Source organism: Podarcis erhardii (genome assembly GCF_964252035.2).
Source record: "Podarcis erhardii genome assembly, chromosome: 4".
NCBI classification, from domain to species: domain Eukaryota; kingdom Metazoa; phylum Chordata; class Lepidosauria; order Squamata; family Lacertidae; genus Podarcis; species Podarcis erhardii.
In genome coordinates this window covers 85,802,988-85,821,247 of record NC_138508.1, presented here as the reverse complement: position 1 = coordinate 85,821,247, position 18,260 = coordinate 85,802,988, and the positions used below count along the sequence as shown (strand labels likewise).

Here is an 18,260-nt window from a genome sequence, read left to right as displayed (position 1 = left end):
TAGCTATCTGCGTGGTAGTTGTTTATATTTAACCACCAGGAGGAATACACACAGAGACATGGTTAAGCTTGGCATTATAATAGCGACCATGGTCACTACTAATCAGTGAAACCCTTATAGCCAGAATTTCAAGCCAACGTATGAAGTGCGTATACAAACCCTGGGAAGATAGTATTAACTATGCTTAGCACTGATGCACTTGTGATGGGGGGTGGTGGTCTTACAAGAGAATTTTCATTGAGGGAAAGAGGGAAGGGGAGGTAGCGAATGATTCTGAGTTTGACTTGGCTAATGTGCCTGAAAATTTGGTGTTAAAAGTATAATCACCTATGGAGAATTTAACTTTTATTGGTATGCTTTCATCACCAGGCTTCTTAATATGCCTGCATCATAATTCTGCCACCTATAACAGGTACCTTTCATTTCATTCATCTCACACAGTGTTTCAGTCTGGTCCCTAAGGTACTGGGTTTGAGACATGTTTTATTAACATTCTAGAGTTGTTCTCTCCTGACTAACCGACCATTAGCTGGCTCACTGATCCTTAACTGCAGATCACTCTCTTATTTAGGCTACATTTCCCTTAGGTTCCAAAATAATTAGTCTCACGGCTATGGATGGGATTTCCTGTCAAGTGATGTGAATATAGATGGAGTACCTCATTCAATGCTGGTAAGCAACTTTATTCATGTTGTATATTCCTTTTATTTTTAGAATTGCAGACTCCCATAATTCTGATTCAACTTTCATACTTAAAAAACACAAAACAAACCAACCCCCAAAGCAGAGAGGTGGGTTTATATTTGCCTCCCAGCACAATTTCTGGTAAAGTAAAGCAATAATTACATATAGCTAAATGCTTTGAGTAATATTTTCAAAATTAACTGGAATTTGTCTACTGAATATTGCAAAGACAGTTTAAGCTGTTGAAATATTAAATGCTTTTATTGTTTTGAATTTGAAAATGTGTCATTTTATAAGGCTTTATTATGATAACTGGGCTATGAAAATATGTTTTAGAAGTATAAAAACAGTAATAATAATATCAGATGCTATATCACCCATAATTGTTCACATATTTACTCTCTCTCCCTCCTTCCCACACCCTTTTCCCAGCAAGCAAATACAGTGATTGAATCAGGAATTGGTCAACTTTACATTTCCTTGCTTTTTTTTTGGTTTTTAGTTATTCCTAACCTACAGCCCTGATATAGTAGTCATAAGAATCAATATAATTTATTTGTGGTTTTGATACAATTGGCACGTAAGTATATTATAGTTACACTTTGAGGTGTACTCTTCGCACTCTCCAGTACCCCTTTCATAATTCTTATATCCTTCCTACTTTTTTGCCCTTACCACTTTCATTACTTCTCACTACCAGGAAACCTTCTTTCATGCTGTCCTCTGAATGGTCTGCAAATGTCTGCTGATCAGCTATACATTCCCTGTTCACTGCAGAGGATTCTGGGGCAGCTTGGCCTGTTGACTCTAGTTACACCTCTCTGCAATCTGTTTTCTACTTCATACTTACATGGCAGAAGCAATTGCTGTGGGTCGGTCATTCCTTCATGCATCTTCCCAAGATACAGCTATGTCAACTAAAAGACCTATTTTCCATAGGAAGTGATGTTGATGTCTATTCGCTGCTTAGAGTGTGGAGCCAACCCTGAGAATGTGTCTGCCTCTATGAAGCACCCAGTGCTTCCCATGAGGGCTCCATGTTTTTTTTTTTAAAAAAATTATTATTATTATTATTATTATTATTATTATTATTATTATTATTATTATTATTTTATTTATCAATCAATCAATCAATCAATCAATCAATCAATCATTACATTTATGTCACCCTTTCCTCCCAGGTGGTGCTCCTTCATCCATAACATCCCTGTGAGGTAGGTTACTGAGAGACAATGACTGGCTCAGGGTCACACTGTGAACTTCATGTCTGAGTGGGGATTTGAACCCTGCTCTTTCAGGCCCTTGTTTGGCACTCTAATGCTGTGCTGGTTCTTATGCCGTAAGAGAAGAGCAAGAAGACTTGCTCTATTGCAGCTCTTACTTCACTTCTATCTTAATGGTTCCTCCACCTCCATGCAAATCTGTAGCAAGTGGGTTCATACTAGGTTTCCTGGCCAGCTTTACAGATCCCAGTTGGAGCCCCTAACAGTGTATTGGAAGGCAACTCCACCATTTCTTTTAAGGATCTACAGTGGGCCACTTACTAGTTCTTCCTTCTTCCTTTACACATCCCTACTTGGAAAAACTTTCTCTGCCATTTTCCTCCTTTTTAGTGAGTTTCCACTTGGCTGCATAGAATGTCTGTTTAGCAATTGCAAATGCATTTTTCTGACAACAAGATCAGTTTCAAATTAACCTTTTCATTATACATGGCAGTTAAGTTCTACTGGCAGTAACACTTTCCACAACATTTCTACTTCTCTGTCGCTCTGATAGTCTAATCAAAACAAATTCCTACCAGTAGCACCTTAAAGACCAACTAAGTCAGTTCTTGGTATGAGCTTTCGTGTGCATGCACACTTCTTCAGATACACACATGTATCTGAAGAAGTGTGCATGCACACGAAAGCTCATACCAAGAACTGACTTAGTTGGTCTTTAAGGTGCTACTGGAAGGAATTTGTTTTGTTTTGACTATGGCAGACCAACACGGCTACCTATCTGTATCTGATAGTCTAGTTCAGGGTTTCCCAAACTTGGCTCTCCATCTGTTTTTGGACTCCACATGCAGCTGCTGGGTGACCTTGGGCTAGTCACACTTCTCTCTGAGCCTCACTCACCTCATAGAGTGTTTGTTGTGGAGGAGGAAGGGAAAGGATATTGTTGGCCGTTTTGAGACTGTTTAGGGTAGTGATAAAGTGGGATATCAAATCCAAACTCTTCTTCTCCTTCTCCTTCTCCTCCTCCTCCTTCTTCAACTCCCATAACCCCTAGCTAGCAGGACCAGTGGTCAGGGGTGATGTCGGGGGGGGGGGAGTTGTAGTCAAAAAACAGATGGAGACCCAAGTTTGGTAAACCCTGGTCTGGATGCTGCAACTGGCACGGGCAACAGAAGCTTTTGGTACTGACTCTGATTAAGGTGAGACGCGGGTGGCCCTGTGGGTTAAACCACAGAGCCTAGGACTTGCCGATCAGAAGGTTGGCAGTTCGAATCCCCGCGACAGGGTGAGCTCCCGTTGTTCAGTCCCAGCTCCTGCCAACCTAGCAGTTCGAAAGCACGTCAAAGTGCAAGTAGATAAATAGGTACTGCTCCGGAGGAAGGTAAACAGCGTTTCCGTGTGCTGCTCTAGTTTGCCAGAAGCGGCTTAGTCATGCTGGCCACATGACCCGGAAGCTGTATGCCGGCTCCCTCGGCCAATAAAGCGTGATGAGCACCGCAACTCCAGAGTCAGCCACGAATGGACCTAATGGTCAGGGGTCCCTTTACCTTTACCTGATTAAGGTGTATAGCCAATAAGCCGGGTCTACACTCTTGCCTGCTTCTCCAGTTCTGCACTTTGGACCACTCTGTCTCAGTTAACTAGACTTCAAACCATTCCCCTAAGGCAGTGTTTCCCAACCTTGTGCCTCCAGCTGTTTTTGGACTACAATTCCCATCATCCCTTGCCACTGGTCTTGCTAGTCAGGGATGATGGGAGTTGTAGTTCAAAAACAGCTGGAGGCACAAGGTTGGGAAACACTGCCCTAAGGCATGGTTGCCTGCCTATGTATGGCCATGTGCACTGGAGCAAGCAGCTCTTTGCCACCCTTTGAATTTAAATAGTGGCACACTTCCCAAAAAGGTTGGCCACCACTGATCTAAAAAGTGTTCAAACATGGCATTTGCAGGATCCAAAACAAATGCGCCACCTCACTTCTACCACTTAGCAGCATTGTTACTGAACAACACACGCCTTTTCAGCTTCCACCCCTCCCAGATTTTCTTTGGTATGATTGCTTATTTCCTAACATTTGATTTTCAGATCTTCTTTGATATATAGTACTACAGTCTCTTTAGTTCATCCTACTCCATCTTTTTTGAAGGTTTTTGTATGCAGACCTGACAGTATCCTATTGATTTCCATTGTTCCAGCAGGTGTCTGATATGTTTATATCTACATTCTCTTTTAATACTAGGCATTCTAATCCACCCTTCTTGGCTCTAGGCTGCTAGCATTTGCATATAAACACTGTATATCCTGTCACCCTTTGAATGTCCTTTTTGTGTGTGTCTTTCATCTGACACTTTAATTGCTTATATTGCTTTTCACTGGTTTTATGTGTATGTTGTCAGATTCTAGCAAATTCTTGTTTTGAGGCCTGAGATTTTTTTTTTTTTAAAAAGGGATTGAAGCAGCCTAACTATGCTCAGGATTGCAGCCTTTGTGTTTATGTCATCTTCTGTAATGAACAAATCATCCCAAAGTGGAAGCTCCGTTGCACCAATCAACTTTCCCCCAAATATTTGTTTAAAACACATTTTGCAACCTTTCAAATACGATGCACATGTAGCTGGGAGCAACTCCCATTGTACTCAGTCAGACTTGCACAGGATCAACCTGTTAGTGACTCTATGTGGTGAAGTGGTTATACCAGGACCTGTGAGACTAGGGTTTAAATCCCCACTCAGCCACACATTTGGGTCCATATATTTACAGTGGTACCTCTGGTTACATACTTAATTTGTTCTGGAGGTCCGTTCTTAACCTGAAACTGTTCTTAACCTGAAGCACCCCTTTAGCTAATGGGGCCTCCCGCTGCTGCCGCGCTGCCACTGCACGATTTCTGTTCTCATCCTGAAGCAAAGTTCTTAACTCGAGGTACTATTTCTGGGTTAGCGGAGTCTGTAACCTGAAGCGTACGTAACCTGAAGCGTATGTAACCTGAGGTACCACTGTAATTCCCCACATACTGTTGACACCTGAAATAAGTTAGAAAAAGAGAGCACAGATACAATGCATAGAGTGCAGCTAAGTTTATCGTGGGGTTTGAGCCTCATTCAGTTGCAAGCATATAGAATAGTATGGAATAATCGAGCTAAATACATGCATGTGTGAACTTGCTCTGGGTTAAAAGAAAAGAAGAGACCCAACACTTGGCTGGGTTTTTTTTGTTTGTTTTTTGTGGGACTGGGAATGTTTTCAAGTGCATTTTGATGAAGTTATTGATATTTTTATGTCTATGATTGTTATTTGGTGGGTGTGGTTTGGAGCCTGTTGAAAACGTGTTTCAGTAGTGCTTTTGGGTAGTTTTAGGCTGCAATCGAAGGATTTGGCTGGATGTTTTGTGGAGCAGCGTAGCCACCACATGTCTAGAAGCATATTAGAAAGAAAACTGCTCTCTTGTCTCTGTCCCTTTCAGGGTACATATGCCCAGCCTAACCACCCTGTTTCTTTTTCTTGGTGTAGAGGGGGAATATGTAGCAAAAAGAGTCTTTTCATCTCTCTAGGTGGGTAGGTGAGGGGAAGCCGAAACCATTTTCATATTTACTTTTTATTAAACTGCATCCACCTTGATAATTTGTTATAAATATGCCAGTTTCAAATATGTGCTTTGATCTGGTTCCTTGGCAATTAAATTGCTTTCCTTTTAAATTTCCCTCATTTAAAATAATCCTTATTAAAAACAATTTTGCCCTTAAACTTCAAATATTGATTTAAAAATTATCTAGCGAGAGGAAAATAATTTACAATTCTGAACTTATTTGCTTAAATACAGCCTGGTTATTCCAGGAAATTGATTTTCTTGCCTTTCAAATTAACTGACAGTTTAATGCAGCACTTATTTATTTATTTAGTTTAGAATCCAACATGAATAGGTTTAACTTAACATATAGGCTCATTAAATTAATCTGGACATGCCCAGACATTTCCACTTGTGGGACTTGGCTATACTGCTTCACTTCATCTTATTCTTACAGTTAAGGCAGGCATCTCCAAACTAGGCCCTCCAGCTGTTTTGGGACTACAGTTCCCATCATCCCTGACCATCGGTCCTGTTAGCTAGGGATGATGGGAATTGTAGTCCCAAAACAGCTGGATGCCTGAGTTAAGGCATACTTGGCAGTTTAGGCTGTACTGGCCTTTGATGGACCACTAGGCTGAGAAGGAATTCTATCATCTATCTATCTATCTATCTATCTATCTATCTATCTATCTATCTATCTATCTCACTTTTTAACCCCAAGGAGCTCAGAGAGGAGTAGATGATTCTTCTGTCTATTTTATCCTAACAACTTGTGGAGTTTGGAGTTAACATGCAACTTGGAAATTTAACTGAACACTGAATCACACATTTTACCCTGCATACAATCACACTGAGACTCTGAGTTTGGAAAATAAGAAAGCTTAGTTTGTTAAAGGAAATATATGCTTGATGGGAAAAAATCCTCGTTCTATATAAGGGGGAGAGATTAAGAGCCATGCATGGTCTTTGTCTTCAACGGGAGGGGCACAAAAATATGTCTCCTCTCTCCCAAGGTACAGATGAAGGAACAAAGTAGGAAAATAAGATCAGGTCCTTCTTATAATTTAAAAAAAAAAGGGGGGGGGGAGAGATCAGGAACCCTAAAGAATGAGCCTAACATTGAAAGAAGATCAATAGGACAACACAAGGAGGACAGTCTAGGAAAGTTGGAGATTCCTGTCTATCCTTCCTGTACAGTTATGTGAGCCTACAGTGCAACCTGAGTTGCACCTGAACAACAACCCTGACAGATAGGTTAGGCTGAGAGACTAGCCCAAGGTCACTCACTGAAGAATTTGACCTTGGGTCTCTCTGGTCTTAGTCTACCCTCTAATCACCTGATCATTATTGGCTTTATTCAGCAGCCTACTTTGGATGTCATACCAAGCCAAATTGTGGTTTAGTGTGAATGAGCTAGTTTCCAAACAAATAGCATGGCTGCAGTGCTCTTCCCACAGTCCTGCCGTGTTACCAAGGGCTAGGTTATGGTTTGGCTTAGGATAATGTCTAAACTAAGGTTACCAGACATCCCTGTTTCCCGGGGACAGTCCCTGGATTTACAAATCAGTCCCCTGACAAAATCCATCCATTCCAACTAAAGTTGAAAAGGGTCCCCAGATTCATTGAAAAAAATCTGGTAACCTTAGTCTAAACCCAGTCTAATGGTTTGTCTTGCTCCAGACAAAGCAAAATCTGTAACCAAGGTTGTTCTTGGTTTACAGCTTGTGGTTTTGTTTGTAGTGAGACAAACTATGATTCGGAGTTCAGACATTATGCTAAGCCAACCCATAGCTTAGCCCCAGGTAGCAGAGCAGCAGCAGGGCTGGGGAAGGAGCACTGTGGCTGCAATCTTTGCTTCAGGAACCCACATGGTTCCTCATTCATGTCTGAACAGAATCAGTGAGTGCAGGGCAGCCTATTTGGGCAAGCACCTGCTCTTTCCCAGGACCCTTCACACACTTCCAGTGTCACATTTCTTTTTTTGGATGGTAGCCCAGGAACCTATAGCCCAGGTATGCTCCGAAGCAATTAAGCTTGCCATTTGTGGCTCAGGAATTTCAAATCCAGATGACCCCATAGTACAAAACTTACTTTCAGAAGAGAGTCCAAGCTCAACATTAATGTTGGCTGGAAGCTGCTGTCATAATTTCAGGGGGCTCTCAGTGCAAAATTGCAATTATAGCAGTTCAGATTCAAACAAAAATAGCTACCACAATGTTATGGAACATGCTGATGTTCCATAGAGGTCTTTGGAACTGTTCCATGAGTGCAGGAGCACTTTCCATGTTATTTGTTTCCAAACAGAAAACATCCAATTTAGGAAGCTGTGGGATTCCTTTGTGTTTGTCACTATGCTTATGCATACGAAGGACATATGAACATGCTGAGAAGGGCCGTAGCTGTGTGGTAGAACATCTGCTTTGCATGAAGAAGTTCCCAGATGGACCAGTGGTCTGACTCTGTGCAAGACAGCTTCATATGCCCACTCCTGCACATCAGAGCTGATGCAATGTTGTTGAGACCTGCCTTAGAGCAGCAGCTTATTTCAATGTTCAAATCTCAGCTGAGCCAGAAGCTTTGTGGGTGGCCTCAGTCAAGCCAGTCCCTCTCAGCTCCACCCATTAGGGTAATTCATAACACCGACTACCTTACAGGACTGTTGTAAGAAATAGATGTGTGTAGAATGCATTCTTGCAGGTTAACGTTTTCTACATGGGGATGATTCTAATAGTACAGAATTTCTAATGAATTGCGGTAATAGACACCATCTATCACAAGTAATGGGGCACTTCAATTTCAGTATGGGTCTCACTGAAGCCCCTGAGTGAGCCCCACTGAAAATGGATGCCTATTTCTATGGCAGCTTGGCACAGAGGCTTTTAGGTATAAACTACACTAAGGGAAATAACTGGATGGGGTCTGTAGCTGCAAACCTGAAGGCAAAAGCACACAGAGTAGTAGTAGTAGTAGTGCAAAAGCTTTGGCATGCAGAAAGCCAAGTAATATCTAAATAATATTTTTCTTAAGTAGAAGTCTTTTATTTGCAGCAAAGCGTGCATATAGCTTGTGCATCTGCATGTCCAACTCCAGTAGTGACGCTCTCTCCACTCCACCCCCCCCCCAGCTGCCCCACGCCTTTGGCTTGCAGCCCTCTAGATTGTGGTCCAAAGCTCTTTGATGTAATGCAATATAAAGAGCTTTCTGCATTTTATTACACATTACACAACTGACACTTTAAAATGTCAATTCCTGCCTATACTCATGTACACATTTGCATCTGTGTTAATTGTTTAAATGATGAAGGGTCTTTTTAAGGAAGAAAACCCCCTTACTTTACCATACAATTAAAAACCGACAGATTAACAAGCTTTTTGATGAGATGGAAATATGGAAAATACCATGTTGTTTAAGTGGGATTTTATATTCGTCTACTGAAGTGATGAAGGAGCTTTTGTAAAGAAAGCCTTTCATCTTAAACATGCAGTGCTCCATCACAACATAATTACCCTAATTTGTATTCCGCTGTAGAAATAGGCTTTTTCTGCTTAAACAAATTAAGTAACGATCACTAAGCCTACATGCCCAGCATTTTTTCCAGGTATACTATTATCTGTCTAGTGACAGTCTACTTATTCTTTAAAAACTTGTTTTCCATATTTTTATCTGGTTAGGCTGACTTTGGGAAACAAGATATGTAAATAGATATAATTTAATTGATTGTTTGGATTCTTTGCTCTAAATATTTTTGTCCTGTTTGGGTAGCAAGTATGATGTACATTTTGCCTGCTTCCATAAAAGCATTTACATTCTGCCTTCCATTAAAATGAATGCTCAAAGCAACTTCCAATCTAAACAATGTTAAAATTGACAATAAAATATTTTCTTTTACTTCTAGTTAGTTTCATCAATGTTTTGATGGCTCTAATGTGGCAAGAACAGACCACGTAGAACAGGGGTAGCCAACATTGTGTCCTCCAGATGATGAACTACAAGTCCCATCATCCCTATCAGCGATGCTGGGTGGAGCTGATGGGAGCTGGAGCGCAATGACATTTGGAGGGTGCCATGTTGCTAGAACAATGCACATTGATTTTCCATGCTCAAACAACATGGGCTTCTACCAGGTTCAGTAGTTCAGCATAGGCCCTTGCAAAGCAGTGCATGGTAAATTTTGCAACTTTTTTGCTACGTTATCCCACAGGGAAGATTGCTTATTTACTTGTTCTCTTGGCTCCAGAGTATAAACATTCCTATTAGAGCATGACCTTAGCATTTGTTGAGCAAGCAAATAAATGTTTAGAACTGAGCACATTGACTGGGAAATCAGTGCAACCCATGACCTGTGGCACTGTGAGCTGACGCAAGATTTACCATGTTCAGAGACATGGAATGCAATACAACTCTGCTCATAGTTTCTAAAGCCCATAGAAGTCACCATGTCTTTCCAGGTACACAAGCTTTAGAATATGCAGTCTGTTGCTGCAGGTGTTCTCGATGTCTTCTCTCGGAACAATGGTTCTGTTTCAGAATGGCTGCCTTTCCAAAGCAATAAAGCAAATACTTTGGCCCATGGCTGGAGCTACATTTCATTCATAAAAACTGTGTGGACTGTGGCTCTTCAAGTGATGCGGAAACCTATTGGATAGTGTCTGTGTCTTCACTGATAGCATGTAACAAACTTTCCCCTCACTATGCTACCACCATTTTGTGTTCATTTCAGATTTATTGTATTAACTGACAAATATTTAGAAGCTAGATTATTCAAGACCTTTAGATGAAAGAAAAAGCAGTTAGAGTAAGCAAATATGTATCTTATGTCTATAGAAATGTCTCATCATTTCAGGTACAATTTTTCTGTCTTTCATTTTTAAATATTTTAAAGGCTGTGTACTACATTCACCCAGTAAAACAGTATACACCTTCCCTAAATGTAAACGCAAACAAACATGTTAAAATCCTGGTGAATGTTGATGATATTATACAAGCAAAACCCTTGCTGCTTTTGAGATGGCAAATGCTCCCTTGACACTGCCCTAATCATGCCATATAACACAACATTATTTCCTTTGGCTGCAAGCTTCCTTAAATCCTATTGATTTTAATGGCATTTAGGGCCCCGTAACTGGGAACCGGATTGTGCCCTACAAGACTGTACAGTCTATAGTTGTATGGGAAGGCTGGGGTGTAATATCTTTTCCTCCTCGTCCCTCCAGCCTTAATGAACTCCTTCCATGCGTAAAGTGTCTCTGTTCCTTTGCAAGGAAGGAAACATGACTTGGGTCAGGCAGTTTCCGTCTGCATCAAGCTCTTTACTCTCCCATCCAGCTGGTTGCAGACATTCTGCTTGCAGCCTTCTTTCTCTGTCTCTGTAATCCTAGTCAGTTTCCCGTGGCTGCAGTGGGGTGCTTCCTTTGATGTCTCCCTGCAGGTGGTTGCCTATGTATGAAATGGGGCCTGCAAACAGAAACCCTTCTGCGGAGCAAATGAAAACACAGCAATAATGCCATTGTGCCTCTGTGTCTTATATACATGGGAAGGACTGACGTCAACGCCTAAGGATTTTGTTGTGTAATGTAATAACCCTGTACAAAGGGGGCAAAGATGTATCATTCGGATGCTATTCTTTCTTCTCTGCCAACAGTTAGGCTATATCAATGTTTAGCAGGAAGTGGAAAGGTTGGAGGCAGAATATGTGTGGGATTCTTTATCAGCTGATTGGTTTTGACGTGAATGAATTACAGTACGAGTTGCCTTTGGAGGATAAATATTTCCTTTGGCTTGAGTTACCCTTACAGGCACAGGCTCCTGCAGTTGGGACATTATTGGTTTTTGTGGGTTTTTTTTTAAATACTCATGAAATTGAGAAAAAACGTAATTTTCAGCCACGTGAAATAAAAATGGACCACAAAAATATCTGTAGCTGGCCCTTGAAATTTAGGCAGCGAATTAGACTTTTAGGTTTTTCAGACCTCTAAGCCATCATGTCAAGCACTCCCATCTGACTGCATTTACCCACAAACCTAGCATAAATATGCATACACATAGGCAGAGATGAAGGTGCATTGCATGTGTTAATCAAATTCCTATTACGTTTTACCATAATTATAACCTCGGTGTTGAATATGGATGATCGCCAATCCTTTAAACTTCTTAGTACTTTAAGCTGTCCACTTCACAGAAATACCTAGAACGTAGACCATATTGTGGCCTTTGCCCCTCTTAAGATCCATTTTAGACTAACCCTGGAATTTATAGGTATATTGGAGAATAGTAGAGGTAGCTTTTCCCTGGTACACACTAATGGTGACAAAGCTCTAAGCAGGATGTGTTCCACATAGCAGGGGGGAAATGTTCATTTTGCTGCCCAGTCTTCTTCTAGCAAGCCATAACCTGGCCCTTAAACAACTCTCAGCACATGATAATATTTCCCATTATGCCAAGAGCCCTGTAAACTATTTAACATCCAGGGCTAGCCATATGGCCTTTTTCAAATGCATCTGCTCAAGCCAAGTGGAACTGCAGTTTAGAGAGAACATTTGTGACTTTGTGGGAAATGATTGCCTACAGTTGAAACTCATTTATAGTAGGGATTTTGGTCTCTCTGTGTGTGAGATAAAGCTGTATTTATTTTAAACCAACTATACCAAGGAAAACCATTTGACATTTTCAAATGCCCTAAATTTCCATTTTTATTTATTTTTATTTTTATTTTAGCAATAGTCGTGCCTCGGATTAACCTCATTGGCCATGATACTGCCACTGCGCAAAGCTTTTTTCTTTCTCTGAATTTCCATTTTAAGGAATTCCGAGTGTGTCCACAAATTACAAAGAGATCTTAAGGTTGTTGTGGTATGCAGAATGCAAAATTAGGGCAAATTAGGGCAAATTGCATTTTTATATTTTGTTGGAAGCCGCCCAGAGTGGCTTGGGAAACCCAGCCAGATGGGCGGGGTATAAAATAATAAATTTATTATTTATTTATTTTATTTATTATTATTATTATTATTATTAATGTATAATACAGTATACTACATTTATATCCCCCCTTTCCTCCATGATAGAACTTAAGGTAGTACATATACATTTCCCAGGCTGTAGCCATACCTTCACTTCATGTGCCTTCAGAACATATCTGGGGACCAAATCATCCCCCACCCCCAGCAAAATGAAGTGAATGGCTAGCAATTGCTTTAAAGGATCACAGGGCAGTTTACAATATAAAAACACAAACATACCATAGTAACAAACTTACCCTCCCACACACTCACAGTTCAATAGGCCATTGTTGTTGTTGTTTAGTCGTGTCCGACTCTGGACCAGAGCACGCCAGGCACTCCTGTCTTCCACTGCCTCCCGCAGTTTGGTCAGACTCATGCTGGTAGCTTCGAGAACACCGTCCAACCATCTCGTCCTCTGTCGTCCCCTTCTCCTTGTGCCCTCAATCTTTCCCAACATCAGGGTTAGCCAAAGGTGTAGGAGTATTTGTATGGTGCCTAAAGATATGCAACAAAGGCGTTAGACAAGGCTTCTTGGGGAGAGCATTCCACAAGTGGGGAGCCACCGCAGAAAAGGCCCGTTATCGTACTGCTGCCCTCTGGACCTTCTGAGCAGAAGGCACGCGAATAAACGCCTCAGATGATGTTTGCAGGGTTCATACAGGCGAGGCCGTCTTTAAGGATTATAGTATTGAATAGTGTAGAATGCTGCTGCAAGATAGCATTCTTGGAGCACCTGCATGAAGTCATATATAACATATTTTGCAGAAATTGCGCTGGCTGCCCATGTGTTACTGGGTCTAGTAGCTACTATGAACTTTTAAAGCTGCCTACAGTCTGGGACCCAGTTCCTTGTCAAAGCACCTTCTTCCACATTAATCACTGTAGACCCTGTGGTCCATAGAGGGGGCCTTCTTTGTCCTCCTACTGGTGGGACTGGCATAATGTGCAGTGAGGCAACCGAGATAAAAGTTTCCTTTATTGTTGTGGGCCCCTAACTGCCTTCCCATGAAGGTATGGATGGTAGAAACTGATGAGATCAGTTCCACCACCAAGTGAGAACATTTAAAATATTATCTCTGACATTCAGGATAAATGGGTGATTAGTGCTGATTTTTATATTTTCTTGTGCTGCTGTGTTATATTTTTTTAAAAAAATGTATATTTCATTTGATTGTAAATTTTGTAATTTATTAGAAAATGCCCTGGAATCACTATATGAAGGGCTGTCTACAACTTAGATAAATAAAATAAAAATACATCAGTGTTTCTCTATTTCAGTCACTCTATTCTATTCCCTTGGTCAGGTTGTATGGTTTCCCCCTACTCCAGTATCTCAATATTCTGTGCCATCAAGCTATTATGAGACTGTTTGGGGGGGGGGTTCTTTTCCTAAGTCCCCACCCCCTTTTGTACATGTACATACCTTGGGGTTACCGCAAGTCTGCTGGTACTTCTGTCTTGTGCATGGGTGGTGTGGTTTGGCTAAGAACAAGCATAGGAAGACACAAATCTGTATTAATATAGAATTTCTGTTGGCTGAATGATAGCTCAGAGCGTGCCACTTTGACCCAATTGTCCTCATTAGTCACATCTGAAAGGTGAATGAAATCAAGAACATTCTTCTTTTAGATTCTCCCCCCCCCCCTTCAGTCTTTCATCCACCTTCCTATTGGTTTGTCCTTGATTTCCCTGATAGCAGGCGAGCTGGCCTATAGTTACACAGGGACAGTCTGTTTGCCCTTTTAAAAATATTGACACAACATCAGCTCAGGATACCACGTGCTGAGAAAGTGGCTTACCGCTTGAATGCTGTTTGCATGGCAGGCATTAACCTTTAAGGAGTGAGCGAGTCTGAAACCTATTTACTATGGAAAAAGCACTTTGCTTTCACTGTAAATTAAAGATCAGAGCTTGTGCAGACATAAATTATTTTCTTTGTTATTTCTCCTTAGTAGTTGACCCACTGCTTTCCCATTTAGTACACAGATATTCAGATGAAGGCATGACAGTTAAAAAACTAGTCTGGCAGGTGGTGAAATTCCATCAACAGCAAACATGTGAAATATTCTGAGTTTTTTTTTATCCACAAGTTCTCTAATAGAAGATCTAGCTTTTCCTTGTGGTTTATTATTATTATCACCATTGGTTTTTAATAGGGTAGCCACTGAATGCATTGCCAGATAAAGAGGCCAAAAGGTGTGTGAATCACAATCAAATAATTTCATTTTGCATTGCAGGTTTTGTAATTTTAAGGATGCATAAACAGTTTGACATTCTTTTCCACGCAAGTTTTACTTTGAGACTAAAGATGGTTTGGCCTCCTTCCCCCACCCCACCCTACTGAAATGCATGTTGTCCTTTCTTTCCCCCCAAATATTTTTTTCTGGTGCCATCACTGATATAATGGAAGCCAAGAAAGAGGAAGCAAAGCTGGAAAATACAGGAAGAAAATCAAGTATCTGTAAAATAAGGATTGGTGAGGTATCTATCAACAAGTCATGTCACTATTACATCAGCCAGATATGTTGGTCAGAGTGAACACTCTCCAGTAGAATTTATTTGCAATAATGTCTCAGTTGTAGCTGAGCCATAGTCTTGCATGTAAATTTAGTTCTTAGACACCTACCATGCAGGGTTGCTCTGAGGATGAATGAGATTTGTGTTGCTAGAAACCTAAATAAATAATATATTGACAGGGTTAAGGTACCCATGGACTGGCTGCCTCTAGGTTATGCAATGGCTGGTTTTACCAACCAGCAACTAATTCAGATAATAATATGCTTCTCTATTTATGGATTAGGGTCACAAATGCCAGAGCCAGAGGGCCATCCTCTGCTGAGCACTTCCATTATGCGCATTATGTGGTGGTGAACTAGGTTTTACTTAGAGTAGACACACTAAAATGAATGAACATGACTAAGTTAGGTCCATTAATTTCAGTGGGTCTGCAGTGAATAAAATACAGTTGAATACCATCCATTACCTATATAGGCAGAGCCCTATGAGACCAGCCAGCAGTATTGACAAGGACTAGGTAGTCCAGTCTAGATGTCTTGTTGTGTGGTGGAAAAGAAGGGTGGGGAGAGGAACATATAGGCCTTCTCCTTTCTGTCTTCCATGTATGAATGCTGAACACTGTCACTGACTGTATAGCCACTGTTCCAGTGAACTTTTGAAGCAAACAGAAAGCTGGTAAGGAAAACCTACACTGCCACCTTTTAGTATTCTGGCTGAGAACTGCCCTATGACTTTCCCCCTCTGTTCACATTGCAAGTGAGGTGATTGTCCTGCAGGGTTAATCTTTAATTTCTGGGGGATTTCAGAGCAATCTTGGCTGCCAATGCATGTTGGCTGGGAAGGAAAAACCTTATCTGAACTGGAATCATACCGGACAAGAGGTGTTCTCTTTCATTGTTAGATGTTTGGAGGATGCAGGGAACAACGTCTATGGCTGTAAGCTACCCAAAAGGGCATATTTGTAATGTACTTACTTTTTAATAAGCTTTAGTAGGTCATTTGTGGAAACGCTGGAGCAGGTGTGAGTAATCTAGACTTCAGATATTCACCCTAAATGTACAGTGGTACCTCGGGTTACATACGCTTCAGGTTACAGACTCCGCTAACCCAGAAATAGTACCTCGGGTTAAGAAATTTGCTTCAGGATGAGAACAGAAATCATGCTCTGGCGGCGCGGCGGCAGCGGGAGGCCCCATTAGCTAAAGTGGTGCTTCAGGTTAAGAACAGTTTCAGGTTAAGAACAGACCTCCGGAACGAATTAAGTTCATAACCCGAGGTACCACTGTATTGGGCATAGGGTCATTAGAATCATAAGGTCATCTAGTCCAAACTCCTTCAATGCTTCCTGCTATTTGAACCTCTCTGCATTATAGGAATTATGGGATAGCACTCCTGATGCCATGATACCATAAAAAAACAAGAAGTGAGCTACTCTGGTTGAGAACTGCAGGCAGGTTTCTCTGCAATTGGATGTAAGGCTCTGTGATCGTTGACTATGGTATAGCCGGGGTGGCAAATAAGGACTGGAGTCATGGGCATAGCCAGAATTTATGGGGGTGGGGGGGTAGGCAGGACGGACACCCTCCTGTCATCATCCTTTGTCTGGCTCTGCCTAGCAGATTCGGAATGAAATGCGTCAACAACAGCTGCTTTAAATTAACTTTCGTTTGACCCCAGGTGCTCAGAAAAACCTGTCAAAACAATCTCCACTTTTAGTTAAGCATTTTTATTTATATACTTGATTTAGGGGGAGGCAGCTGCGCCCTCGTGGGTGTAGCAAATCAATACAAATCAATAAAAATACATAGCTAGCTGAGGTTCTGCTCCCCCGCCAACAAAAGGCCAGTCCCCCTCAACAAATATCCTGGCTACGCCCATGGCTTGAGGTGGTGGGGGTGCGTTGGCGAAGCGCGAGAAAGCAGATTGCGCGGTTCTGACCACCCAAGTATACAGGTGCTGCAGCTGCTGCTGCGTCCAAACGAGTTCTCCTCCTCTCCAGCTACTGCGCTTATTCGCGTTCTGTCTGCGGCGCGGGCCCCGCCCCCCGCCGCCGCCGCGCACCCCTCCCCTCCCTCTCCGCTGGGAAGCGGTCGCCCCGCCTCATTGGAGGAGAGGCGCGCGAGCCGAGGCAGGACGGGAGGAGGCGTGTGTCTTTTCGCTCGCCGGAGCGGCTCCTGATTGGTCGAGACGCGCCGAGGTGAAAGGGCGGCCCGTAGGCCGCTTGAGGTAGAGCTCCCGAGGCTGAGCCGACGATGATGGCGGCGGCGGCGGCCTCTCTGCGCCGGGTGGGCGCTTGGCAGCAGCGGCAACAGCAGCAGCGCGGAGCTCTTGAGCGGCTGTTGGGGGCGCGAGCGGTGAGGCGCCCGAGCGGGACCCCCTCAGGTGGGCGGTGGGAGGGACGGGCGAGGCGTTCGTCCCCTCGAACCGGCTCCAGCGTCCCTGCCCGAGGAGGGCTCCCCCTGCCCCGGCGTCCCGGCATGCGCCGGCTGAAGCGCCCACGAACTGGGCCGGGGACGTTTGCGCGCCCGCGGAGGGCTAAGTGCAACGGCGCAGCTCTCCCTCCGGGTTTGCAAGCGTGTCTCTCTCGTCAGCATGGAGGTTGCGGGCGCCGCGCAAGTGCGCGTGTCACGCCTGCCTTGTCATGTTGCAGCTGCGCACCTATGGGCTTGAAATGCGCGGCGCCTGCGGGTAAAGGGGTTTGCAAGCGAAGGCGCTGGACGTCGTCTCCTCGCCACCTACCCGCGTTTGGGAAGCTCCTTCGCTAAGAGCACGTCGAAAGAGGGTCCTTTGTGATGCTCCTGTGTGGTGATGCGTGTCAAACGCGGAGACAATCCTGTGCAAGAGGCAGCGCGTGGAGTAGCATAGGCGTCCTTGTGAATGGTGTCACCTTCCTCCGAGAGGATGTTTGCCTTACCTTATGGCTTGACTGCATATGTTTAAGAGCATATGAACTAATGCTTAGACTGAGGAATGTTATAATATGGTTCCAAAAGTTATTGTGGGTTCGAATGTTGGGCATCACACCCTTGAAGGCCAATATACTAATTTCTCTTTTTCTCTGGCTAACTGTGTGTGCAGAGGTAGTGAAGGGCACAGCACATAGGGCAGTCAGGTAGGCAGACACTGCAGTTTTTGACCTGGATTTTGAATTTGTCATAATCACTTGCATCTTTGGCTACTCTGAAGTCCATATAATCAACAAAGACCTGTGTTGTATTGAAGCCCTATCCTAAGGAATTTTTGACTAACATAAGTGGAAAGTGATATTGAAATGAA

The 18,260-nt window shown here is 42.7% G+C and overlaps 1 protein-coding gene across 2 annotated transcripts in view; it reads left to right on the top strand.

Moving 5' to 3' along the window:
• The first annotated feature begins 651 nt into the window (after positions 1–651).
• The window catches only part of PCCA (propionyl-CoA carboxylase subunit alpha), a 240,178-nt gene continuing 222,569 nt past the window's right edge, over positions 652–18,260 (top strand). Inside the window, exon 1 of one of the 2 annotated variants that reach the window (XM_081858120.1) lies at positions 652–672. In XM_081858120.1, the coding sequence (XP_081714246.1) occupies positions 667–672 (6 nt within the window). In that variant the 5' untranslated portion in view covers positions 652–666. Of the gene's footprint in view, positions 673–17,174; positions 17,339–18,260 lie in introns of those variants that run through there. The other variant, XM_081858119.1, reaches the window with a different exon arrangement.